Here is a 24452-nt window from a genome sequence, read left to right as displayed (position 1 = left end):
TCGCATAGCCCAGAGAAAGTTACTCCGTTCTGTTTCTGCTGGGTTCTGTTACTTATTAGCCCCAAAAATTTGTGTTGTAATGGCTAACATCGTTTTTGACTTGGCTAAAAACACGAGGAACACGGGCAGCACGGGGAGGAAGAACATCTAGGAGCGGAAAGACGCCAACATCTGGTGTGGAAAGTTTCTCACGCATTTTTAGTAGAATTTAATTGCTGGCGTTTAGCGGCGGACACGGCCAGAGGCAGTGCCATGTGGCAGATGGTGGCAGGAGGGAAGCTTATGTATGTGTGTGGCTTCCCATCCGTTATGCTATTAATTAGAGCGCTCGCACACGCTCTCACCGATACAGATACTGAGACAGAGATACAGGGGCACAGACACACTCACACCACACACCCACATGCCCACGCGAGACTCGCAAATTTATGGCTTTTTATCGCTGCAACAAGTTTATCTCGTCTTCCTGCTAACGGACGCTCATTACGACCCCAAAATGAATCCATGGAGGAGACGATGACGCCCCCCACTTTGTTGTCGACTGCTGACTGCGCACAAAATATTCACTCAGCCGAGAGTAAACAACATTCTTCTTCATCTTCTTCTTCGTTTTTTTTTTGGCCAAATTGTGGGGTGGAGACATGTAGGTTTTGGCCAGGTTTTGGGGACGAGCTACCAGTTAACATTCGAGGGATAAAATACCAGCCACTAATTGAGAGCACACCGAAGGATACTGACTCTCAGCTGGTGCATTTTCTAAGCAATATGCATTATTCAATTTAAATTCATTTCTGGACTGCAATTTTATCGCATTTGCTGTTTGGCATTTTATTGTTCATTGGAATTTACATTAAAATTCAAGGGAAAATATTTGTTCTTGGCTTGATGGAACAGGATATTGCGCTCTAATAAATTGTATATCTAATCTTTAACACTCAAAAAGAGTGTAGAGATTTTTGGGGAAAGTGGATGTGAAAGAAGCCTTTCTGACCCCAGCCACGTCTGTTTGTCTGACTGACCATCCGACCGTCTTGTGGCCTAGTTTTTAGAGACTATAGGAGCTAGAGCAACGAAATTTCGCATCCACACTCCTTTGATAATCCATCCACAATTCTGGAGATACGAATAAACCAAAAACGCAGCCGTGGCTGCGCCTCCCAAACGTTCGCCCTCTTTTTTTAGTAATTTCATAATTCCTTTCGCAATTCCATTTGCGGGAATTACAATTCTAATCGATTCTTTGTTCGTCCAACAATTTGTATACCTTTGGCATGGGTATTATGATTTTGAACAGATGTTTGCCTCATTTCTAGATGTTTCTTGTTCAAAGAAAAGTGTCGGTAAATTGGAGAATGAGAGAGAGAGGGAGTGGCACTGTTGCTACCGTGTAGTTTTTCGATATTTCCTTGAGAATGAGAGACACAGCGAAAGAGGGACATCCCTTTTGCAATGGAAATTATTACCTAATTCAGTTTTCCAATTGATTGAATTCATGTTGGCCCCCGCTCTAATATACGACATGTTGACATGTGAAAAAAGACAAATGGGAATTCGCATTTCAGGTGAGAGCGAATCTGACACTTTTTCAGTGGAAATTAATGATGTTGTGGCCAACTCTGCTCGAAGGCAATCACAAATGCGTATCGAAGGGAAAGGAAAGGAAAGGGAAATATCGATTGGGGTTTCGTCCAGAGTCTGGTAGCCCCAATTGCTGGCCAATGCAGAAGTGAACCCAATGAAAATCCAATTTCTGTGCTTCATATTCGCGCTTTCACTTTCCACCGCTCCTTGCCCTTGCCTGCCTCTGTTTAAACTTTAAAGTGGCCATTTATTAGGGAGAGCCACATGCCAAGGGCCACAAATCTCACGCGAGAATCGCATGAACATACATGCTCTGTATATGCATGTGTACATATGGTGTACGTAATGTGTGAAAGCGACACAAGTAATCTACATATGTGTGTGGCCAAAATGAGGAAAAGTCAGAGCATTGGTTACCCCTTGGCTAACCCCAAGCCAGGGGAGGGTGCCGCTTATCCTTGAGATATAAACTGACATTCAAGCAACAACTCGGGCGTATGCATAGCACTCACACTCACACACACACTACACACTGGCACAAAGGGGAAACACAAACACAAACACAAACACAAACATGGTGCAACCTTGCAGCATGCGTTTCCCATCAGAGACATTTCACTCCACACCTCTTTGCCCAGTTTTGTACGTTGCCATGTATGTTTTTCAGTCAATTGCATTGACTAGAGATGGCTTAAACGACTATTGAGGGAATAGGGAAGAGAGCTGTCGATGAAGGAAGACCACTAATAAGGGAGCAGGGACAGCAGATGCCAAAGATAGTCTCTACTAAGGCCACAGACATTAACATTCGCGGTAACGAAGGTATCCTTTCGCTTATGGGACATTTTTCGACTATTAAGAGATAGAAATGGAAATGAAAGAAGACTAATGGTAAACCCGTGTGAGAGTCAAAAACAATGGGCAAATCCCTTTAAATATTATTTTAATCCTGAATTACGCGCCGCAGATTAGCGTGTGGCGCGTGTGGCAAGGCAAATCAACAGCTAAATCAACACGGCAATCCCCAACTAAACTGTCCGCATTCAAAATGTTGAGCAATTAAATTAAATTGCATTTATGCATGTAATACACGCACACAGTCAGAGAGAGAGAGGTAGGGAGAGAGGGCGAGTGAGGGAGAGTAAAAGGGAGGCAAACATGTGTGTTTTACGAGCACTTGTTTTATCTTGCGTCGTGTGAATGTTATCGCTGCTGGTTGCTGGTTGCTGGTTGCTGCTGCTGCGTTTTTATTGAAATTAAATTGTTCGTGCTAAATTTCACTGCCACAAATTGTTGGCCAGCATGCGTCTCCTTCTTCCCCTCTGTGCTGCATGTGTGCATGTAGTCCCCCATGTTGCATGTTAGTCAATGTCACCTGCCGTCACGTACCCATCCGCTCCCGCTCCCCACACTCGGACACCATTTTGTGGCCTGTTGTGTCTCCGCATATGTGCCACACGGCGGCAGGTTGGCAGGTATGTACATATGTGTGAGGAATTCTGTTGGCCACTCTGTCGCTCTCTCTGGCTGTGTATTTGGCCTTTAGAATGCCGAGAATGAGCAGCAGCATCCACTTTTAAAGAGGCAACTACTTTATGCATATTCATAGCAGGAGGGGAGGCCATTTCAGGTGCTCGGTGCTTGCTGCAATTACCTAAACAGCGAATGCTGTCCGGCACTCGAACGGAGCACTTGGAGCGCACTCTTTAAGCCGCAAACACGCAAAGAATACGAGGGAATGCCTTTATGAATGCCTAATGACATGGAATCCTGACGGGAAGGACAGCCTGGTCGGACACCTATTTCCACTATCGCTCCTGCGGTTGGTTCTGGTTCCACTTCGCACTTTGGCGGTCGCGTCAGAGAATTCTTGAGTGCTCTTCCCAGATGAAAGCATCAAACTGCCTGGATGGCAATGTCCTGCAACTGGGTCATACCTTAAATTGTGTGTTGCGTTGCGGTAACTTCCGCTGGAGGCCAAAAAACTTCAGAACAAGGCCAGCCCCCTCAGAAGACCAAAGTTTATGAAAAGCGCATTCCTTGCATGCCTACGGAATTTAATACTAAGGTATTCTCCACTCATTGAAATTTTGCTAAATTTAATAAAATAAAAATTAAGAACATCCCTCTTTCCATTGCCACAAAATTGTACAAGTTTCCATAAATTCCATAAAGGTCCTACGACCACGATAAAGGCCCCAAAGAAGTGGCGAAGCTCCCATGTTTTCTTTTTCCTTGTTCATTCTTCATTTTTGGTATTCATCCAAATACTCTTCCTCTCTCTACCTGTTCGAAATAGCCTTTCTCGATGGCCGGAAATGTTACTCCATTCAAAAAGTCCAAGAAATGAATATCTAGTCCACTCCACTCTTTCCATATTTGACTTTCATTGTGGAAATTTCACTTTCCTTTCTGTTGATTTTGTTTAATTAAAATTCTAGTTCGAACACATTTTAAACTGCAGTTAAATTCATGTTGATTTAAGCGTTTCTCGGGGTGTTTGCTGTGGCTTTTTGTTTGATTAAATATTTGCTTAAATTGCGGCTACATTTTACGCCCTTCCCTCTTCCTTTCTCCGCAAAAGTGGGGCGGGACGGAGGCCTTGAGAGGTTTTCCCCCGTTAATGCTAATTGCATTTTGTCTGCCAGCCTGCTCGGAGCCAATTGAATTACACACAAAAAAATAGTTGGCAAAGACAAGGGCCGAAGCCGTAGCCATAGCCGAAGCCGAGGACGAGAGCTACTTGTCGGTCGGCTAATTTAATGTGGCACAATTTTCCGCTCATTTTCCGGCTTTTTGTGCAGTTGTCTGGAGAATGCTGCAGTGGGGGGCGCCAAAGATCAATGCAGGTCATGCGATTTATTGGCCTGCCGCAATTTGCATTTAATATGCAAGTCCTCCATGATTTATTGACCGATATCCTGTATGGCCTGCATATCCTGCATAACCTGCATAAGGTATCAGCATCATCCACTGGCTCTCATCAATTAGGCAGCCGAAATGCGCCTGCAAATCACTGGGAAAATGGAAAATGTCAATGTCGGCTTAAAAGCACTTTTTAAAAATCAGCATAAGGCCAGAGGGAGACCAGACTAGACCGAAGGTGGGCAAGATCCCGGAATGCTGTTCATATTTCATTTGGCCCAAAGCCTTGCTTGGCAAATCAATGGGAAACTTGTATATTTTCAATCTACATATAATCTGTGGCATGCTGCAGAGGTAGAGGCAGTGTCAGTGGCAGTGGCACATCCCTTTCCTCTGATATATTGCGCTGCGACATATATCGATGATTAAGGAGTCCGTCCGGTGTCCTCCTTTGTTCGTGCGTGAAAGAAGTTCCTCGCGAGTAGCAGAAAATTCGCATAAGCCGGGTGCCATATACAGATTTATTTCGATATATGTTTTTGTATCGCATGTATATGTGTATGTACATATTTATGTATTATTTATCCTGCCAACACAACAATATGTTGCCAAATACATGCCTCAGTGTGGGTGTATGTACATACATATTCCGCTCCGTATATGCCGCTCCGTTAAACATCTGCCGTATTCCCACACACAAAAACCGTCTCCACATTTGAGGAGCATTGCTGCTCGGTCAGGCGCGTTCGCCAGCTTCAAGGCCCACAAAACAACAGCAGCAGCCGTCAGCCGGAATCAAACGCACACACACCACACACAGCATTCACACACACACGTAAATATTTATTTTGGAAGCCCAAATGCTGATGTGCCTATGCACAGATTTTCATAAAGAAAACTTTCAAATGAGTTTCCATTGTAACGCCCTAATGCCAAATTAAGGCATGCCGCCGCCTGCACCGTTTTGCACCGCCTGCCGTCTGGTGCTGGACCGAAACCATCATCAGGTTTATATGGCAGAAAATGAGACGTCAGACATGTCACATGCACACACCCACACCCACTCACAGACACACCCTAGCACGCAGGAGAAGCCGGAAAATTCCTGCAAAAAAGAACAGACGGACGGACAAAGAACGAGCAGCTTATAATGAACGAGCCAACCAGCTTAAGCATCCAATCCATCGGAAAAAGTTTCAAGTTCTTTTTTGTACGAGTATTTTTTGGTTTTTTGGTGGAAAGTTACCCATACGACATGTTGGCTTCGAGTCACTCGGCAAGTGGTTTTTTCGACTACCAACAGCTAGGATGTACACACGAATTCGTATGCGGAGGAGATTGATGTGCCAGAAAGAGATACCGTAAGCCCAAAAAAAAAGGAGCCCTCCAGAAGGAGTATTCCAAAAGCTGCCCATGACATGTCCATCTTCGTCATTCTCCACACGAATTCCCTCCAAGCATTAAATGAATGGTTAGCCCAGACGAAGTGCCTGTCCCAAACAGGCTTAAAGTGGAGCCTAAAGTGGACTGGAGTCCGGAAAAACTCGCTTGACTTTGCTCAATAAGCAAATTAAAAATGCGTGTAATGGCAACTGGGAGAACTCCGATTGAAGTTTTTCCACAAAGGGGAAGGTACACCCCACAAAAGGGAAAATGGGAAAATGAAATCGACCGTATTCGGAATTGCCTTTATTTATTATTTTCATCCTTCTAATTCCTTTTAAGCTCCATTTTGTGTGTGTGTGTGTATGTGTGTGTGTGTGTGGGTGGGTAAATTTATTTTTCATTCTTTCGAGAGACAAATTGGGGCCAAGTGGGTATTCGATAAGTAAATGCGAGTAGTACTTAGCCCCGATCTGAGGTGATTCTTTGTGTAAACACCTTAATCACATTTCACTTCAAAGACCAACAATTGACCTGCTGCTGTGCTTATGCTCTGGCCAAACATTTGTTTATCTGCATGTACATACATATATCTGTACACGTATACCTATTCGCACCATATATATGCATAAACTACATTCGTACTGGATTTTGTTTATAGTTTTGTGGTAGCAGGATTACTGGTGGCTGTAGCTGACAATTAATTGTGCATTAATTCTAATTAAGTCCATCTTTCAGTTGCCGATTAATTCCAGAAGAGGTCCTGCAGGGTTGGATCCCTTTCGGGGTAAATCTTTCAATTAGCCCCTGAGAGAGTGGCATCAATTTTGTTGTTGGAGATACATCGAAATGTACTTATCGGGCGACAGTCCGACCGTCTATGCTTATGATTTATCTGAGCTGCCAAAAATCGGACATACTTTGGGGCGCCACCACTCACACAGCCCGACTCTAACACACACTCACACATACAGACACAGACACAGGAACAGGGCCGAGATGGGCAGCGGCAACAGCTTCAACTTGTTGACGTTGGCCTCAGCATCCCTGGCACTCCCCCAAGTGGTGGGTGGAGCAAAAAAAAAACCAAAAAAAGGCATTGGGGCTCAACAAATTGTTGAATGTACATATATACCATCCTTCTCTCTCCTTCTGACACTCTCACTCTCTCTTTCTCTGTGTGTGTGGGCGAATTTATATTACATTTTCCCTCCATCGCATTTTACTTGGCAGAAAGCAACACAGCGGCCAGAATGAGAGACTTTCGAGTGTTGGACTAACTGTTTTGCGGCATGACATGCCAGAACCCAAGGTCCAAGGTATATTCATAATAGGGTAAAGGTAGCATAATTGGGCTGCCAGCTTCCTCGCATCTCTCTATCGCTCTGAAATCGCAGCTGCCACCGTGTATTCGTTTAAGATGAGGCCGCTGACATACCTTATTATTAGCACACCCCTTGCCAGAGCCAGAGCCAGAGCCAGAGCCTGGTGCTCGACCCCAGTGTGCCTGGTGCTAGGGAGATGGGACCTCCGCTGGAATACAGGGAACGAAACAGCGTGCGTAAAGGAAAAGGAGAGACTGAAAGAATACCGGAACGAAACACGGGCCTGCTGAAACGTTAAAGAGCAAATAAATGTCTCGAGGCAAACAAAACGAAAAAGATGAAGCAGAGAGGCTGAGCGGCTGAGAGGCTGAGTCTGGGCTGACGACACGGTCTGAGAGGGGCTAAAAAGAGCCGCAAACTCCATGTACAGACATGCTCATATAAATAAATACATACATACGTTTGCATGGCGGTGCTCAAAGTAAAACATGGCTGTGCCTGTTACGGTTACATTTCGGGTACTACCATAATACTCCGAAAGAGTCAGGACGGGACAGAACGGGACGGGACGGGACGGGACACTCGGGGACTATTTCAAACGAGCCAAAGTGGCATGGCACATTCGGGGAATACTCCGGAAAATACTCCACCCCGAGACGGTGGTGTGGCGACAGAGGAGCTCTGTATGGCTGTTGCTTTCCTTTCACTAGTATTATTCTGCTTTGGTCAATTTTTATGCCGTTAATTGTTTCATCGCAAAAATTTTATTGTTTTTCATATATTCACCTTCTTTTTGCTGCCATTTTTAATACGCTTTTCCACCTTTAGGCTATTTATTAAGAATTTTGATTAAACTTTTTTATTTTATTTTGATTTTCTTATATATTTATTCAACTATTTTTTGTTGTTGTTGTCGGGCAGGTTGTTGAATCTTTGATGAACTCTCTCTCTCTGCCACACAGACACAAACTCACACACTCAAACACTCAAACACATACACATGGTTGTCTTTTTTCACGGTGGAATTTATGGGGGGAGCCTGCGTCGTGTCTGAAAGCTCGCCAAACACTGAACACGCCAGATCCAGCAGAAAGCAGAAGCATGCTATGCGCCCAGTACTACTGTCTGTCTCTGCTAGGTGTCTGAGGCATTCGCAGGCAGCACTCGCAGGATAGTAGCATATTTCGTTACCGTTGTGCTGCTCTGTGCAGGCAAAACGGCACCAACAGAGAGAAATATGTTACGCAAAGACCAGGGAATGCCTCACCTCACCTTTGTCTCTGCTGTTATTGTCACTCTCTCGCTGTTCGCGTTAACAGTGCTCTGTTACGCTCTGGCATTAGGTCAATGTTAACAGCAACTGCATTACGAGCAACCTTTATCCAATCTGGCTAGCCTTAAGTCTCTTATTTATATGATGCTGTTGCATATTTGAAGCCAACCGCCCCCGCACACTGGGGGGAGCATCAGCATCTGTTTTCAGTCATACGCATGAGGTTATGTGTGTGTGTGTTGTGGCACTGGGAATGTGTGCCGCAAACTGTTTACGAGCTTGTTGCTAAGTAGTCCTGTAGTAGTTTATTCGTGGGTGTGTGCGGCGAGCGTTTTATGGGTCCTGCTTCCGCCACCCAAGCGTAAAAATCTAACTTCAGATTTTGCACACATCAGCCCACCCACATACACACTAAGATACAGAGGGAATATGCAAAACGTTTGCTTATGTTATTATAGGCAACCGCATGCATGGCGCGCAGCGTGCGTGGGGGGAGAGGGGATCTGCTTTTTATGCGTTTATTTAAAGAAACCATAAAAACTATAAGGAAATATGCCGCACTTCCTAAGCACATGTTGCCCGAGAGTTCCAGCCAGTCTCTGGGGTAAAGGATCCAAGGAGTGTTCTAAAAATGGAGGCCCACACACACACACACACACACAGAGGGACACAAAGGGGAAGGGACACGGCACAGTAACGGTCTGGCTCAGTTTTGGTAATGGCGGGCTCTCTGCCGACTATCCAGGGAATACGAATACAACATACAACATCCACATTGCCACGGAGCCCATCATCACGTTTATGCACCGTAACCGGATGAGGTGTCATTCGACCAACTTTCCTTTTGGAGGCTTCTTGGAGGGCAATTGGCAATTACAACGTGCGACAATCGTCTAATTGCCCGCTACAGATATCATAGGATTCGTTTCTACCGAGCTTCTACTAGATAAGAACCTTTAACGTTAGCTGGCAGCGTTGGAGCTGCGAACGCGTCCAGACTGCGACTGCGACTGAGCCCCGTACACCGAAGAATGCCGCCACGTGTGGCTGAAACTGGAGAATGCCGCTGCTAAGAGCAGAACAGGGCAGCCTTGAAACTGGCGGCTAACAGAGCACTGCCGTTAACAGAGACGGCCCAAAAAGTTGGCCAATAGGTCAGTTACACTGCAGTGCCGCCCAGCGCACCACCAACGAGTTCTGGCATTTGACGCAGCGCTACTACAGTTTTTCCCCTGTTAAAAATTCATTTTCATTAACAGACACTGACAGAAATAGTTTAGTTTATTCCCCAAAGCGGATTCCATTATAGCTGGGGCTCCTCGTTGACGACGGGCTCGCCATCCAGTTTCCGTATGGTAGGCAGTCGTTTGATGCACTCCGCCCGCCACGAGGGATCGTCCAGACCCTCGGAGAGGGGATTGCCCACGACAACCAGATCCTCCAGCGACTCTATTTCGGCCAGGCGATTGAACTCGGACCAATCCTTGATCAAATTGTTGCTTATATAGAGCACCTTCAGGCACTTGAGCGTGGTGAGACCCTTGATTTTCTCTATCAGATTGTAGCTGAGCCAGAGCTCCTCCAGGGTCTCGGCCACGGCTTCCTTGAATGTTGAGGGTACATGTGTATACATAAGTAATAGATTCAAGTTTCACCTACCAGACCCGATATTTGCTTGATATAATTGCGGGACAGCGACAACACTTTGAGGCACTTCATCCCGGACAAACCAAAGATCTTCTCAATCATATTCGTGGACATGCTAATGCGCCTGGAAAACAGATACGTTTCGTAATATTCCAATAGTTCCTATGTCCAATCTAATCTCACTCGCACTGCACCAGGGTGCCCAGGGTGGCGTCCATTTTCTCGATGGGCGGCCACTGGAACTGCAAGTCAATGTCCTTGGCGGTGAGGGAATTCTGCTGCTCACGGTCCTCCCAGCGCTTCAGAGCCTCCTTAATTGTTGTTGCTTTGGACATGGTTTGATCCTACACCTTACAGATTTTCACTTTTCCACCGAGTGGAATAGGAAATTTTGGCAAATAAACAATCTATTTAGTTGCCAGGGGAAACGAGAAAGGTTTCCACATACCCTACAAAATTTACTCAATGAAGTGTTGGGGGAAATACAATCGTGTATTTGAAGGATACGTGATTATTACGATACATTCATTAGTTTATACAGAAGAGGAGTTTGTACGCCAGGCTGGATCATCCAGCAATGGGATAATCGCTTAACGACGGTCGGTCTTGCCCGTGCCACGCTTGCCGGAAAAGAGATGGCGCGGCTTCTTGGTGCCAATGAAGCGATCTGCCTCGCCCTTGAGTCCCCATCCCTTGGTGACCTTCTTGGCAATGTCGTGTCTGGCCTTCAACTGAGCCTTCTTGCGGATAGCCAGGTTCTTGATGCCCAGGGTGTCGCGCGTCGGAGCACGTTTCAGGGGCAGGCCGGTCGATTTGACAATCGCCGATTCCTCCTTGTCGAGCAGCGGCACCTTGGGGTTCTTCTTGGAGCCAACGGCCACAACGCCGCGACGCAGATCCACCACAGATTTGGTAAAGTTGGCTGTCTTGCTGCCGGACATGTCCACGCCCAGGCCCTCCATGGTCTGCACCAGTTTGTTGACGGAACGGTCACGAACCTTGGGCTGCTTGTTGCGTGGGATGATCGGCTTGTTCTTTCTGGCAGTGAGACGCTTCTCGTCGCGCAGCTCGAAACGCTTGCCGCGGATCTGCTTGGCCATTTCGCGGATCTCCTTGAGGGTCTCGTCCATGGACATGTCTGGTACGGCGTAGATGCCGCTCTCCTCCCGTAAGCCCTCCTCGCGCTCCAGTTCCTCCAGCTTCTCGAAGATGTCGGGATCGATGTAGTCGGCAATGTTGCGACCCTGCCAGAACTCGGGTATCACATCGTAGCGCTCCTCCTCGGGGATCTCGCTGTAGTTCTTCTTCAGGTCGAGCGTGTAGTCGTCGCCCATCTCCTCTTCGATCTCCTTCTCCAGCTTACGCTTGCGCTCCGCCTTCTCGGCGTTCTTTTCAAGGCGGGTCAGAGCCTGCTCGGGAATGCAGGGAGCTCGCACCTTCTCGTCGCGCGGCGCAGGCATGGCCACGTGCAGGCGATTGAGAATGTTGTCCACCTTCTTGGTGCGCATCTTCTGGTCCACACGATAGGATAGTAGACGCTCGCAGGCCTCGGTCTTGACCTCCATGACGCCCGTCTCTTGGACAGTGGACATCAGTATGACCGGAACGTTCTTGTCTTCCTGCAGCTTTGTGATTATCTCCTGCCGCTCCTTGGGCAGATCCTCTGGCATCAGAATGTCGACCTTATTAATGGCCAGAATCAAGGGCTTGTTGGTGAACAAGGGCTTGATGCTTTCGAACAGCGCCACCTGCTCCTCCAGCGAGTGTCCGCACTGTTCCGAAATGTCCATGAAGTACAGCACACAGGCCCTCAAATGGGCTAGCGCCGTAATGGCCTGCATCTCGATGACGTTACGCTCCTCGAGCGGATGGTCCAGAATTCCGGGCGTGTCGATCACCTGCCAGCGCAGGTATTTGTAGTCTGTGTGGCCCACGTACAGGGACTTGGTGGTGAACGCATACGGCTGCACCTCGACGTCGGCGCGTGTGATCTTGTTGATGAACGAGGACTTGCCCACGTTGGGGAAGCCGCAGATGATGATCGTCCGCGAGTAGGGATCAATCGTGGGCATACGCGACAAATGCTGACGGACCTGCTCCAGGTACTGGAGGTTGGACGCCTGACGCTTCAGAATGGTGGCCATGCGACCAAGAGCAGCCTTCTTCAGCTGCTTGCAGCGATACAGCGAGTCGCCGTACTTCAGCAGACGCACATAGTCCTTGGCCACGCTAAGGAGGAAGTTTCATGCAATGTTATAATGAGTTCCATTAGAACGGGGACTTAATATGGTACTTACGTGTCAACCAAATGCCTGGCTGTGTTGAGCTGGCCCAAAGCCAGTTTGTAATGGTCCTTGTCGTACAGAACGTTCATCAGATCCGCATAGAAGGGATGCACATCGTCCAGCTTGGGGAAGTCCTGTATGATCTGCGACAGACGGTCATGGAAATTCTGTTGCGTGTACTTCACCTTCCGCGTATAAAACGCTCGAATCCTCGAGATTTTGTAGCCCTTATGGACCACAGTGGGCGTCTTGCGCTGTGTCTTCGACAGCATAATGTCGATAAAGTCCTAAATGGGGAACATTATACCATTATTTACTTGTTGCGCATTTGTAAACACATTCGGTGAGGTTAGGTCGCATCCCACGGGGGTGCTGCGCTGGACATAACAACAAAAGAAGGCTGCATCCTCACTTACCTTGGCTGGCGGAACCACCATTATCTTCTTAAAGTTGTACAAACTCATTTTGTATGGTTTTATTTATTTTCCACGCGTAAAAAAGGAAAATAAACGCGAATCTCAAGCAAAAACACCACGCGGTGCCTGCAGTTGATGAGAGAAAGAGTGACCGTGGATTTATCGTTAAAAGATACCGACCGAACCTCAGAAATATACCTAAATATACCGTATATATACTAACGAATTCAAGTTTCATCATACATATTTCTCGATTTTTATATTCCGTGGAATATTACTAACTATATAGAGCATTTAGCCATGCCCACATAATTTTATCCGATTAGTGAATCTATTTTCTAATTCAAGCGTTTATTTTAAGCATTTGCTTATATTGCAGTGGCGTAAAAAGAGGTTTTCGCGAAAATGGTCAAACAAAAAAGCAGAACAAAAAAAAATCCGAAATGCATGTCAGTGGAAACATGCATTGTCAAATTCAAAACATTAATATTAAAAATATATATTTTCTATACTTCTGATCATAAATAAATCATTTAAAAAAATGTATAGTTGCAACCAAAAAAAAAAAAAAGAAAAAAAAGTCCGAAATGCATGTCAGTGGAAACATGCATTGCCAAATTCAAAACACAAACAAAATGGATTCGGAAGCAGCATCGTCTTCTTTTTTCACAAGCGAACAAATCCTGCAAATGCTCAGTGAACTGCCTGCTGCGGGATTTATGAAGCCGGCGGTGCCACCTTCACCTGTTCTACCGCCATTCAAGAAGCTGGGAGTTCTCGTTGACGCGGATGACATTATCGACGCAAAGGAAGCTACTGGCAACAGCAGCAGCAACAACAACAACTACATAAACAGCACACAATCCTATCTATGTGCCGAGTGCCGACGGACACTGCCTACCGCCCACCTGTTGGATCTCCACATCACCGAGCAGCACGATTTCTACTTTGCTGCCAGCGTGGAACGCGGCGATAAGCCCATGTTCGCCTGCTACCTGGAGGAGTGCGGCACCAAATTCCACACGCCGCGACAGCGCAAGGACCACTGCATCACGACGCACAAGTTTCCGGCCAACTATCGATTCGACCAGGACCACGGCAAGACCAAGCCCAAGGGCAGTGGCAGTGGCAAGAAGAGCGACGCCTCCATGGAGGTGGACGAGGTGCCGGAAGCGCGAAAGACTGTGCCATACATCAAAGCCTTCTGTTTCGGCCACCACACGATGCGTACGTTCAACACGCGAAAGGAGAGGCAGTCCGGCGACACCCTGGAGGACGTGCAGGACATGAAGGACGCCATCGACGACATCCTGGATTAGATTTACATAACTATTTATTTTGCGAATGAAGCAGCATTATAAGATAAAAGTATAGGTAATTTCCGTGAACATGATCGATCATTTCGCCTTTGGGCTAGACCTGAAAATAAAATTGAATTTATTGTTGATGCCGGCATGTTCTTTGATTTCCTTTAATTAACACTTACTTTCCCGTGTTGGCGTTGATGTAGTGATAAGCCACCACCAGGAGAAACAGAAACACTCCCAGAACGTTGGAGAAAATCGCCAATTGCACGTCGGTAATCATTTTGATTCTGAAAGAAATGTTGTAAACACGAAAATTGATGAGAACGCCTATCAACAGTGACACGTCATGGATGCGGAAACATCTAATTTGATAAATTCACGAGAAAGTCTTTTGGTAAATATGTTGCAAGGGGTCGTGGCTATCACTATTCACTAGTTAATACAAGAAATTTGGTTTATTTAAGTTAGTTTTTACCTTTTTGTCGGCGAAAAACGAGCGAAGAGGCCGGGTTTTGTATTGGATTTATCGGACGATGAAAAACACACTTAGCCCACGTAACCCCCTCTAATAAACTTGAACAACTACAAATAAAACTGTTTGTAAATTCTTCTTGTAGATCCATCCTATCCTTCCTATTAAATGACAAATATTAAATTAAATCTTTCAATAAACTGTAAAATTCAGCAATATTTATTATTTCGTTGGGAGTATTTGAATACCCAGTAGTCGACAATGGGTTAATCATTCTCTGTCCATGAGCATCAATCAAATTCCTCGATGTTGATATTCCATTTGATATTACTAGCTAGCTAGAACCCTCAGAGCTAAACCCATAATTTTATCCAATTGATGAATCAATTTTCTACATGACCGAATAATTGTAAAGACTCCGTTTTATTGGATTGTGTCTCGAAAACGAGATCCAAAAACCGATTCGAAGAAAACTGTTTGGCTTTCGATACTATCGACTGCTGCCACATTACAAATTAGTGCTGGAAAACGTTCGCAGCTGCCCGCAATTAGATATTTAAAAAGTTTCAAGTAATAGTCTAATTTATTGTTTTTTTTTCATGGTCATCTTACAAATAAATAAAATACTTTATGCATTGAATTCTTAGTCCTAATTTAAAGTAATACTTTTCGCATTTTGAGTCACTCTTTTGTGCTGCTCCACAGAAGGTCACTTGTTTGTGAAATTAGTTTATGTCGTATTTAAGACTAATTTGTATTAAAATTCCTTAGCGAATAATACAATAAATATCATCACAAAGATATCTTTCCATTGCGCTAACTTAAGATTAAAATCAACCTTCCGGGGAAGACATTTAAGTGCACTTGCAACGTAACTCTCACGGTACTACATAAAATGCAAACTCAAGAATAAATTAAAACACGAAAGCTTGGCTTCGTCATCTTTCTAAAAAGCATGCGCGAAATCAGATCCCTGTTTCAGCTACAGCATATGGAATTTGTGGTAGTTGTGGACCTCCACTGGGGGTTAATTCGTCGTCACGGTGATCCCCAGCGGCGGCGACTGCGTTGTTATTGTCGTGGCACCCATATCTTGGGCGGTCCGAGGCAGGTAAGGCTTCGTGCTGGACGTCTGGAACAGGTCCGAGACGTAGTTGGCCTGCAAGTAAAGGAAATTAAATAAACTTCATGTTGCAATAACGGAATTTCTAATAAATAAATGCTCCTAAAAGTATGCGATGATTCTAAAGCCTTTGCTTCCTTCCTTCTTATCTGTTTAATTGAATCGTTATGGAATGTGGGCGCTTTTCCCTCCATAGCTCGATTTATCCCCCCCTCTGATGAAGCGTGAAATTACAGCCGGACAGCTGCATGCCACAGCTGGTGCTTGCATTGGATGGGATATTAAAAGTCAACCCGAAAGCGGTTTCGTGCCATCGATTGGATTGATTGCCAGCAGAACCACACGCAATCGCATGACCCCGGGAAGGTGTTGAGTTATGCCAATTTGGAAAATGTTTCCCGTTCACCAATTAAAGTGCCAATAGCCACCACCAGAGGATAATGAATAGTCGGGGGTATGCTGGATTTGTGATGGTTTAATTGCAATTCTTCGTTACAATGTCCGAGCAAGTGGTAGGATGTCTCTCTGTCTTACTGTTCCTTGCCCTTGGAGGGCCACACTGTATGCCAATCGAACCAATTCTTGGGCAAACAGTAGCTCTAAAAAGATGATGGAAGTGATGCATCAATGAATCTACCCAAAGAACGAGGTGAACTATCACCCTCACTGGGATCATGCCGTGGGTTTTTGAGGTGGTGGGGGAAGGGACACAAGAATATCATTTACTTACCACAACTAAGGCACACGTGGAGCCAATCAGGGCTCCGGCCAGCACATCGGACCAGTGATGCTTGTAGTCCGAGACGCGGCTCAGAGCCGTATACCATGCAATCATGATGAACACAAACTGGAGAAGGTGACGCAGCAGCTTGGAGCCGTGCCAGGTCATGCGTGCCTGCAGATACAGCTGCAAGTGGAAAGGAGAGAAGAGGATGAGGCCTAGAGGACAAAGCCAAGAAGAAAGACAACTTACCGCCATGTAGACCATGGCAAAGAAGGTAAAGCTGGAGTGTCCGCTGGGGAACGAGAGGCGCATCTCTTTGAGCATGCGCGCCGACGAGCCGAGTCCCTGGCAAGTAAACTCCTGGATGTATTTGCCGGCATTCTGGGCATCGTTGCATGTGGTACCGTCTGCGAGGATGGGCTGGCACACCTGTAATCGAATCGCAACGGAAATGAGTACGAGTTTGACACCGACTTAAGCTGCTTATGGGTGGAGTATTTGTCTTTGTGAGAGACTTCCCCTGCGGATGGATCTCTGCCACATGTGCTGCAAATTAGAGATGGAAATGAGCCAACAGCTGCATCTGCATTGCATTTTGCTGCTCAACTGTTGCCGCACTTCACTAAACAATAGGGCGGCTCTGTGCGACTCCTCTTAGAAGGGGGGACCAGACCAAGCCCGACCAGAGCACCCTCGATCCGATCCCCCCAAAACGATCCCAACGATAAGCTAACAAGCCACTTGCCGCAAGAGAAATGTTTATGAAATAGCCTGACAAGCAGTCAAAATATCATAAATAAACAAAACCACTGGGAATGGCAGATTCAATATTGAATTGGAGTTGAAGTTGAATTGGAAATACCCTGAAGATACTCTCAGCTTTCGAGAGGGTATTTCATTTGGAGTTGCACTCGAAGATCCCTCAAGATATCTCTCTTTCCTTTTTAACGTTTTCGAACTGCTCCTTTGATAGAGTATGTATTCCATTTGGAGTTTTGTCACACCAACTGCAGTCACTCCCCTTTTGGACCAGTCTATTAATAACCCTTGCCCCCGCCACATCTTTAGAGTCTTTTTGACTTTGTCCCCAGCACTCGAGATTGAATCTGTCTTCGTTGTCCCCCCGTCAGAGTGTCGCACATGTGGCAGATTAAAATTAATTGGCAATGTCAAAATTGCTAACCAATTGCTAACCCATTCCAATTCCAGAAAGAACGCGACTTACCGCAATGAAGTGTGGACGCAGTCGACCGATGGAGTACTTGGCTATGTCCGTCGTTAGCTGACTGACGGCGGCCCCAAAGCCGTAGATGCCGACCTTCTTGTAGCACTCGATCAGCCAGTCGGGCAGCTCGTACTTCATGAAGACATACCGCCGACTGGTGGCATTGCCATTGTCCCGCTTCGCCTTGCACCGCGATATCAGTACCTCAACCGTGAGGATCTAGATACAGAGAAAGAGAAAGATTGATGGTAGTGAGAAACTATTGAGAAACAAGATGGGAGTGGGAATGGGAGTGGGAGTGAGGGTCTTTCAGTTGTCAGAGTTTCCTGTTAACACCTCGTAAAACCCTTTCTTTGTTTTTTTGGTTTTCTGGAAATCATTAAAATGCGCGCATGCAAATATTTATGGCGTCTGGCATGGAATGGGCTGTGACCCGTATCTAGTCGCATTAGGGCCAGACACATGTTGCTCTAGTTTTAATTGCTGACATGTGGACAGTAAACAGACGCCCGTCTATCCATCTATCCAGATGGCGCGGGGTTCTTGCATCAGATCCATTCCACTGCTGACAACTGAACTTGAAATGATGGCGCAATATTCGCTCAAGTATCTCTGATAGCTGCTTGACACAATTTCCACTCCATCCAACTCCCACTCTAACTCTCACTCCCCCCACAATTGGGTTTCCTCGACTTACCACACCAACGGGTATCACCACTCCAATGAAGTACAACATCCAGTTTCGCACTGTGGAGTCGTGGAACGGGTGCTTGAGCGATTCATCGTCGCAGAAGAAACCTCGCTTGTAGGGATCTCCCAGCAGGAAAAACAATAGAATGGGAAAGCCAACTGAAAGCGTAAGAAAAATATAGTAGTAGAGAATATTTATCAATTTATCAATATTTAGTAGGTCATCGTCGGGTGTCACATATCTATGGCGGGGGGCCCTGCTGACAGCTGCCTTATGGCTGATATGTCCTAAGCTATTGATAACGAAGAGTCCCCTCCTCGATTGACAGCCCGAACGTGCGTGGGGTTTTAATGTGGATCATAAACTATTGAAAGGGAGGAGTTATGTTTGGGGTTCTTCGGTTGTCCAATTAAAAATTCGTTGCCATTAATAATAACTCATCAACGGGGCATACAAATTGTGAGTCGTGCAAGCTGACAAATGGCCAACGGAGATGGAGATGGAGGGGCCCGATTGATGGATTGATTAGACGTTCAGCTCAGTGGAGTCCCTGCTCTATGTTTGTTTTACGTTTTGGGTGGAGAGCTACATTAAAATTGCATTAGGAGCTGTAGTTGTGGTTGCTCTAGTTCCAGCTCTTAATGATGCATGCAACATGCTACCTGCCACGAGCAATGCTCTGCTCGGGTCTGCTCTGCTTCATCCTCCCTGGCATAAGTCACTGAGGCATGGAAAATGAGAAAGTTCTTGGTCCCGCCGAGTGCTCATTAGGCAGAGAAACAGAACCATAGAGTGGCATGGAGTGCCAGGAGGAATGGACTGCAGTTGCAGTTGCAATTGCAGTCGGGAGACATCTCGAGTGCAGAGTTGGCGACGCTTTGGCCACCAGCACTTGAGGCAGACGACAACTTGTCCCCTCTCTCTTTTTTTTTTTAATTGGTTTCTTCTCTTTTCGCCATGCCGATCTTTGTGGTCCAAAACCCCCGAACCGAACCCAATCGAAGAGGCAACAAAGGTGGGTGACACAATGACCCCCTGTCCCTGTCCCTGTCGCAGTCTTTCTTCCCATTCTTCAGCCTGCAGCTGCATCATCAGGTCCCTAAATCTAGATCAGGCGCATTGTCTGAAGATATTTAACGATCTCTGGGATGGTTCTGTTGCTGTTGCTTCTGCTGCTGGGAATATTACAATATACGGATGGATTATTGCAGAGATTAGCGTCATATTACACACAGCAAGTGGCCCATTGTTGGCCAGAGGGAATGCTCTCTCCCTATCTCTTTCGCTGTCTGTAATCCTGTGCTCTTGCCACCCGGTAGCACTAAAATGTTTTTATGACTTTTGCGGCATAGAAAACGAAAGTGTCTGGCCGATATTTCCCAGATACATCTCCATAATCTGGATTAACCAGTGCACCGTTGATAAAACCATTCTTCAAAAAGGAGAAATGGGGTAAAACTATGGAAAATTGTGTGAAATGGAAGAGAAAAACTCTAGAGAATAGTTTGGTTGATGCTTTTTCTCTCGTTCTTCATTTTTTATGAGGGTGACATAAAACGTTTAAAAATGATTATAGGGGGGGCCCACTCTGCTCCCTTTCCAGTCATGTTCATTCCCCTGCTGGTGGTGACTCTTCCACCTCCAGCGGAAATGCTTAATTTAATTCGTGGAGTGGAAACCATGCGAGGCGTCCCGTGTGTTGCATTCAACCGAATTGTAACTCACCTAGGCCGCATTTTGATAGCAAACAAACGGTACGCTGCTGTCCATTTGGTGTCAAGTTCATTTCAATAATAAAGACGCCGCCACAGCCAAAGCACACAGCACACAACACACAACATTTACCGTCTAATTGAACCAACAATAGCAACAAATATATAAGCACATATAAGAGCAAGGCATAAACAAATTGTTTGTTAAACAAAGAGGTAGAGCTGAGCCCCACTCAGCCCCATCCAGATTTGGGATAATCTTCACCAAAAGATCATTTTGCCGCCTGCTTAGAACCCCGCCGCACCACCCCTTTCCCATCCCATCCCATGGCGGCATCCATCTTCATGTAAGGAGCCACCGTCGTACGCCGCCCCCCATTTGTGTATCTTTAAGATGCTGCTTTGCCGCACACTTTGCTTTCAAGTTGCCAAATGTTTACCCACTGACGAGAGTCTTATCAGACTGAGCATGTGGCTCCTTCTCCGCCCACTCCGATTTTCACTTTCCACTCCAAATCTGACCCCCAATAGCGGGGACAAATGTCTAATTAAAGCGTCTGACTTGCACTTGCCACAGTCGTCGGACTAATTAGACATGACGGAAGTCAAATTAAAGACAATTAATGCAAAAAAAGAAGACAAACTAACAGCATACTCTGGGCCAGCGGATTGGCTTCAAGATGACGGACAACAGACCTCAGAATCATGCCCTACCCGCCTTAATTGATTCGATTGGGCGGGTAAAGGACAATGAAAGAAGCTCCAAGAAATATGATTATTCCTTCAGCAGAAACAATAACTTCTGATCGATCAAGAAGCCAGAGCCCCGAACCCAGGCCGACAGACGACAGGTATGAGAAATATTGATTTGGGTTCTGCAGACGATTTCCCGCATGACTGCCACACCGTTGGCTATCAATGCAGTTTTTTGGAATTACCAGGAACACTCGTTTTCCCAGGGCACATCCATACACCCGCACCCCCGCTGCACCCGCTGCACAGGTACAGAAGACAGTGCCCTTCTCTGACAGGCCATGAGTCATGGGTCGGCCATGGGCTTGCTGGCAATTAAATGTTCATTACTTTTCTGTCCAAGAAAACTGTAGCGAAAAAACCAATGAAAAATCAACATCATCCGATATTTTTGTATCTCTAAATCGGTGCTGTGGTGCATCTATTGTTGCCCTGCATCTGCATCTGTATCTGTATCCGTGCGTGTCTGTTTGTTGTTGCATGGAAGGTAAACACCAACAATGAAACAACAATTGCCTCATGCCTAAAATGCAGCCCAAAATGCCTTGCATAAATATTATTCTTTCTACTTAGTTTTTGGTCAAATGAAATGAAGGAATTTTCCCCACCGAACCACACAATCACGCTCAATAAATTATTGAAGCGGCTGAGAGGCATAGACGACCCCCAAAATGGATTTCTGTATATTTTATGGGTTTAATGACTCCCCCAACCCCCGGGAGAAAGGTGGTGGAGACGGGAAAAGTGTGTGCCACCGCTCGTTCGCATTCAATTAACGTCAAAGGGAGTCGTCGCTTTGGGTTTGGTTCGTCTTGAGGTTGAGGTTGTGGTTGTGGTTGGGGATTGTTTTGCTAAGTGCCACCGACACTCTCCCTATGTCTCGGATCACTTTATCAGCGTCAGAATCAATTTACACCCGAAGATCATTCGACGACAGAAGATAGAAAAGCATCTTCGTCGACCCACTAAAAACCAGATTTCCAAATGGCCCACAAAATGCAGTCCGGCATACTTTCGGCCAGATATTTTGGTATTTTGTAACAGATTAAACTAATTGGAATTTATTTGGAAACCAAAACGAATCAAAGTGTTTCGTGTATCGTGTATCGTGTATCGTGTTTGTTGTTTGTTGACTGTTTCCATGGTTTCTATTAATTTATTTTAAGAACTCTTGTCGGAGGTTTTCCATTAGCTTTTAAGTTAACAAATCGATAACGGAAATTGAATTTTCGATTATAGATTAATTCAATATGCGCACGGCAAGAGTTTTTCAGATTACGAGACTCCAAAAAAAAAAAAAAAAAAAAATGCTATAAACGAAACGAAATCATGGACGCTATTGCCCCGGTTGTCTGGAGCTTATCTATTCGTATTCGTGTTTGCACTTTTTTTGGGTAATCTATTTTGATAGCCCAGAGAAGGCTTTATTGTCCCCGTCTCCTTTTGTTTTATGAGCAAAATACTTATGCGGATGATTCATTTGGGGACCTGGATTTATTCACGGGATCTCTTAAAGGCTCTTATTATGAGTCAAGCTTTGCGAAAGTTTTGCTGCTACCTGCCACATGTGTCACGCAGGGGCACGATCGGTTGGTTAACACAATAAGGCCATAAATTCGGGCCGAGGTCTATGGCTGATTGGAACGATCGACAACTCGTACTCGTGTGTATGCTGCATATCAGTTAGACAAATATGGCGACTGACTTTGTATGTGATGTAGTGCCAACTGCAAAAGTCTACAGATCTGTTTTGGGTAAGCGGTGAATCATCCATCCACCACCCCGCCTTGGAGGTAATCAGGAGAGCGAACGGACGGTCGAACGTGTTCTCAGGTAAGCTCTCAGTCAAACCGGTTGCGGTACAATGCAAGCTATTGATAGCTCTGGCTCTTGCCTCTTATTTTCATTGCTGTCGTTGCTTTTTATACCCCGTAATCGTGGAGTGCAAGCCACTCTTATACTTAGACCATGGAGTATGTATGTATATTCCTGATCAGCAGATTTGGCGTAACTTCTGAAGCTACATCTTATATTTATCCGAAACGATTGATGGGCAGGGTGTCTACATCTTCGTGGCCCCAAAATCGAGTCTTTTATATTCGTTTTCTTTTAGATTTTAAAACACAAAATGCTGATAATGTTTGAGCTGAAGAGAACTGCTGATTGTGAAATGCACAACAACTCCTCCGCCAGCGTTTCCGCCACAGAGCTCCCAGCTCCCCTCCCCCGGACCAAGAGACAGCCCCACTGCAGGTTGTCCACCTTTTGGCTGACACAGTTTACTTGCGCTTTGTTTAAACAAAAGGTAGGTGAAGCTCTTCAGCGGTGTGCAAACAGGGAAATGAAACATAAGTCAGCAATAAAAATTGTTGCGTTTGACGTGACAAATGATTTAAATACAGAAAAAGATAGATATTTACTAAACATGCGGTTGAATACGCATTAATATTGAGTCACATTTTTAACTGCTAATCTATAAATTATGTAAAGAAATCGAACAACAAAAACAAAAATTGCCGCACGAGACGGCAGTTCAAAAGAGCGAGGAGAGCATTGCTTTGCCGAAGAGAGCTTTTGCGCTCAATTACATACACATCAAGAGAACACGAAAACTAAACGAAACGAAAGAAAAATAAACATTGCGGCAGCAAATAAACATTCCGTATTTACTTGAAGACGTTCCCATTGAATTTCAGGGCAATCAAGTCGAAATGTGATACATACATTGTGTACATGTGGGATCAGGTGGATTATGCTACTGCTACAAGCTTACCGCAGAGTAAAATTAAAATGTCCAGACCCACGCGGCACAAGATTCTCTTATTTGTGTCCATGTTTTCGCGTTGCTCTTGCTGTTGCTGCTGCTGCTGCTGCTGGTTCTCTTCTGCCTCCTGGAGACGCACCTCGACCAAGTTGCTGTAGTGGTTGTTATTGTTGCTATGATTATTGTTGTTAACAACCGAAACCGTCGACTGTCTGGTGTCGGCCACGTTAGCTTCTGTATCGGCACTCAATTGACTGGGCGGCCGCCGGAGCGGTGTTGTCTCGCTAACGGAAGATTCGTTACTCATTTTGGTGCTTTTGGGTGTAAAAACAGTTGATGCAAAAGCTTGCTTGCCCCAAGCTTTTCTCGTTTCTTTATCTCTCTCGCGTTCGCGCTTTTTGCCGCTTGCTGGCAGTGAACTTGAGCTTAAGGCGCTTTCGACTTGACTCTCTCGGGCGAAGGTAGAAATTCCGAACTCACGTCATAGCCAGCCTCTGGCACGGATCATGTGGAAAGATAGAGATAAATGTATTATGAGTAAATAATAAAATGTTGAATAATGGTAAAGACGAGACGGAAGAGGGGGCATTGCGTGAGTAATGCGGCGGCGCGGATTCCCTAACGATAAAACAGACAGCTGTGACGATTCTTCCTTTTCCCTTTTCCCCACTCTGATTCATACACATGTACATGTGTATGCATGTGTGTGTAAATCTTGATTGAAGAACTTTACGATTTATTAACACTCGACTGGAAAAAACAGGCGAGTTCTCAGACGGGTTAAGTGACGTCTATTCAAACGAGCAATCAACTTTCAATTTTTATTCAATTTAAGACTTGAGATTCCTCCACTCCTTTCCTCGAACATCTCGTTACGAGTATTCCTGGAACCTTGGGTATCCATTC

The 24452-nt window shown here is 45.6% G+C and overlaps 6 protein-coding genes across 7 annotated transcripts in view; 1 reads left to right on the top strand and 5 right to left on the bottom strand.

The window, feature by feature from the left end:
- LOC6592886 (PHD finger protein rhinoceros) overlaps window positions 1-7995 on the bottom strand; it is a 68186-nt gene extending 60191 nt beyond the window's left edge. The window contains exon 1 of the mRNA XM_026985735.1: window positions 7941-7995. The gene's annotated coding sequence lies outside the window, so the exon portion shown is untranslated. The remainder of the gene's footprint in view (window positions 1-7940) is intronic.
- Window positions 7996-9728: 1733 nt separating this feature from the next.
- On the bottom strand, window positions 9729-10409 carry LOC6592887 (dynein light chain 1, axonemal). The gene is made up of 3 exons (XM_002018170.2): window positions 10258-10409; window positions 10087-10198; window positions 9729-10030 (listed from the first exon to the last, which is right to left on the bottom strand). Exons 1-3 carry the CDS (start codon window positions 10407-10409, stop codon window positions 9731-9733), a joined length of 564 nt encoding a protein of 187 aa, XP_002018206.1. The 3' UTR covers window positions 9729-9730.
- Window positions 10410-10545: 136 nt separating this feature from the next.
- Window positions 10546-12859, bottom strand: LOC6592888 (nucleolar GTP-binding protein 1). The gene is made up of 3 exons (XM_002018171.2): window positions 12776-12859; window positions 12372-12646; window positions 10546-12303 (listed from the first exon to the last, which is right to left on the bottom strand). Exons 1-3 carry the CDS (start codon window positions 12821-12823, stop codon window positions 10665-10667), a joined length of 1962 nt encoding a protein of 653 aa, XP_002018207.1. The 5' UTR covers window positions 12824-12859; the 3' UTR covers window positions 10546-10664.
- Window positions 12860-13410: 551 nt separating this feature from the next.
- LOC6592889 (protein lethal(2)k10201) lies at window positions 13411-14222 on the top strand. The gene has a single exon (XM_002018172.2). The coding sequence runs from the start codon at window positions 13411-13413 to the stop codon at window positions 14092-14094; it is 684 nt and encodes a 227-aa protein (XP_002018208.1). The 3' UTR covers window positions 14095-14222.
- On the bottom strand, window positions 14091-14369 carry LOC6592890 (dolichyl-diphosphooligosaccharide--protein glycosyltransferase subunit 4). The gene is made up of 2 exons (XM_002018173.2): window positions 14262-14369; window positions 14091-14194 (listed from the first exon to the last, which is right to left on the bottom strand). Exons 1-2 carry the CDS (start codon window positions 14360-14362, stop codon window positions 14173-14175), a joined length of 123 nt encoding a protein of 40 aa, XP_002018209.1. The 5' UTR covers window positions 14363-14369; the 3' UTR covers window positions 14091-14172.
- Window positions 14370-15289: 920 nt separating this feature from the next.
- Window positions 15290-23899, bottom strand: LOC6592891 (putative phosphatidate phosphatase). Of its 2 annotated transcripts, none has more exons than XM_002018174.2 (6): window positions 23556-23899; window positions 18324-18475; window positions 17627-17845; window positions 16651-16830; window positions 16408-16584; window positions 15290-15713 (listed from the first exon to the last, which is right to left on the bottom strand). In XM_002018174.2, exons 1-6 carry the CDS (start codon window positions 23851-23853, stop codon window positions 15582-15584), a joined length of 1158 nt encoding a protein of 385 aa, XP_002018210.2. In that variant the 5' UTR covers window positions 23854-23899; the 3' UTR covers window positions 15290-15581. The 2 variants fall into 2 exon arrangements, with proteins under 2 accessions (XP_002018210.2, XP_026841229.1); XM_026985428.1 differs by lacking the exon at window positions 15290-15713 and adding an exon at window positions 16133-16276.
- Window positions 23900-24452: the final 553 nt, after the last annotated feature.

Source organism: Drosophila persimilis, unplaced genomic scaffold (genome assembly GCF_003286085.1).
Source record: "Drosophila persimilis strain 14011-0111.01,24,50 unplaced genomic scaffold, DperRS2 tig00000002-arrow-pilon, whole genome shotgun sequence".
Taxonomy (NCBI): domain Eukaryota; kingdom Metazoa; phylum Arthropoda; class Insecta; order Diptera; family Drosophilidae; genus Drosophila; species Drosophila persimilis.
The sequence above is the reverse complement of the archived record's forward strand: the minus strand, read 5'-3'. Positions and strand labels throughout refer to the sequence as shown.

Bases quoted from the DNA above. Each gene is read 5' to 3' on its own strand.
- LOC6592887 (XM_002018170.2), bottom strand. From the start codon at position 10,409: ATGTCCAAAGCAACAACAATTAAGGAGGCTCTGAAGCGCTGGGAGGAC. The intron at 10,199-10,257 runs GTGAGATTAGAT...TCTGTTTTCCAG, and splicing joins GGCACCCTGGTGCAGTGCGA to GCGCATTAGCATGTCCACGA. The intron at 10,031-10,086 runs GTAGGTGAAACT...TCAACATTCAAG, and splicing joins TCAAGCAAATATCGGGTCTG to GAAGCCGTGGCCGAGACCCT.
- LOC6592888 (XM_002018171.2), bottom strand. From the start codon at position 12,823: ATGAGTTTGTACAACTTTAAGAAGATAATGGTGGTTCCGCCAGCCAAG. The intron at 12,647-12,775 runs GTAAGTGAGGAT...TTCCCCATTTAG, and splicing joins TGGTGGTTCCGCCAGCCAAG to GACTTTATCGACATTATGCT. The intron at 12,304-12,371 runs GTAAGTACCATA...CTTCCTCCTTAG, and splicing joins GCCAGGCATTTGGTTGACAC to CGTGGCCAAGGACTATGTGC.
- LOC6592889 (XM_002018172.2), top strand. From the start codon at position 13,411: ATGGATTCGGAAGCAGCATCGTCTTCTTTTTTCACAAGCGAACAAATC.
- LOC6592890 (XM_002018173.2), bottom strand. From the start codon at position 14,362: ATGATTACCGACGTGCAATTGGCGATTTTCTCCAACGTTCTGGGAGTG. The intron at 14,195-14,261 runs GTAAGTGTTAAT...TTTTATTTTCAG, and splicing joins ATCAACGCCAACACGGGAAA to GTCTAGCCCAAAGGCGAAAT.
- LOC6592891 (XM_002018174.2), bottom strand. From the start codon at position 23,853: ATGAGTAACGAATCTTCCGTTAGCGAGACAACACCGCTCCGGCGGCCG. The intron at 16,831-17,626 runs GTAAGTCGCGTT...ATTCGATTACAG, and splicing joins TGCGTCCACACTTCATTGCG to GTGTGCCAGCCCATCCTCGC. The intron at 15,714-16,407 runs GTAAGTAAATGA...CTTTACTTGCAG, and splicing joins CCACGTGTGCCTTAGTTGTG to GCCAACTACGTCTCGGACCT.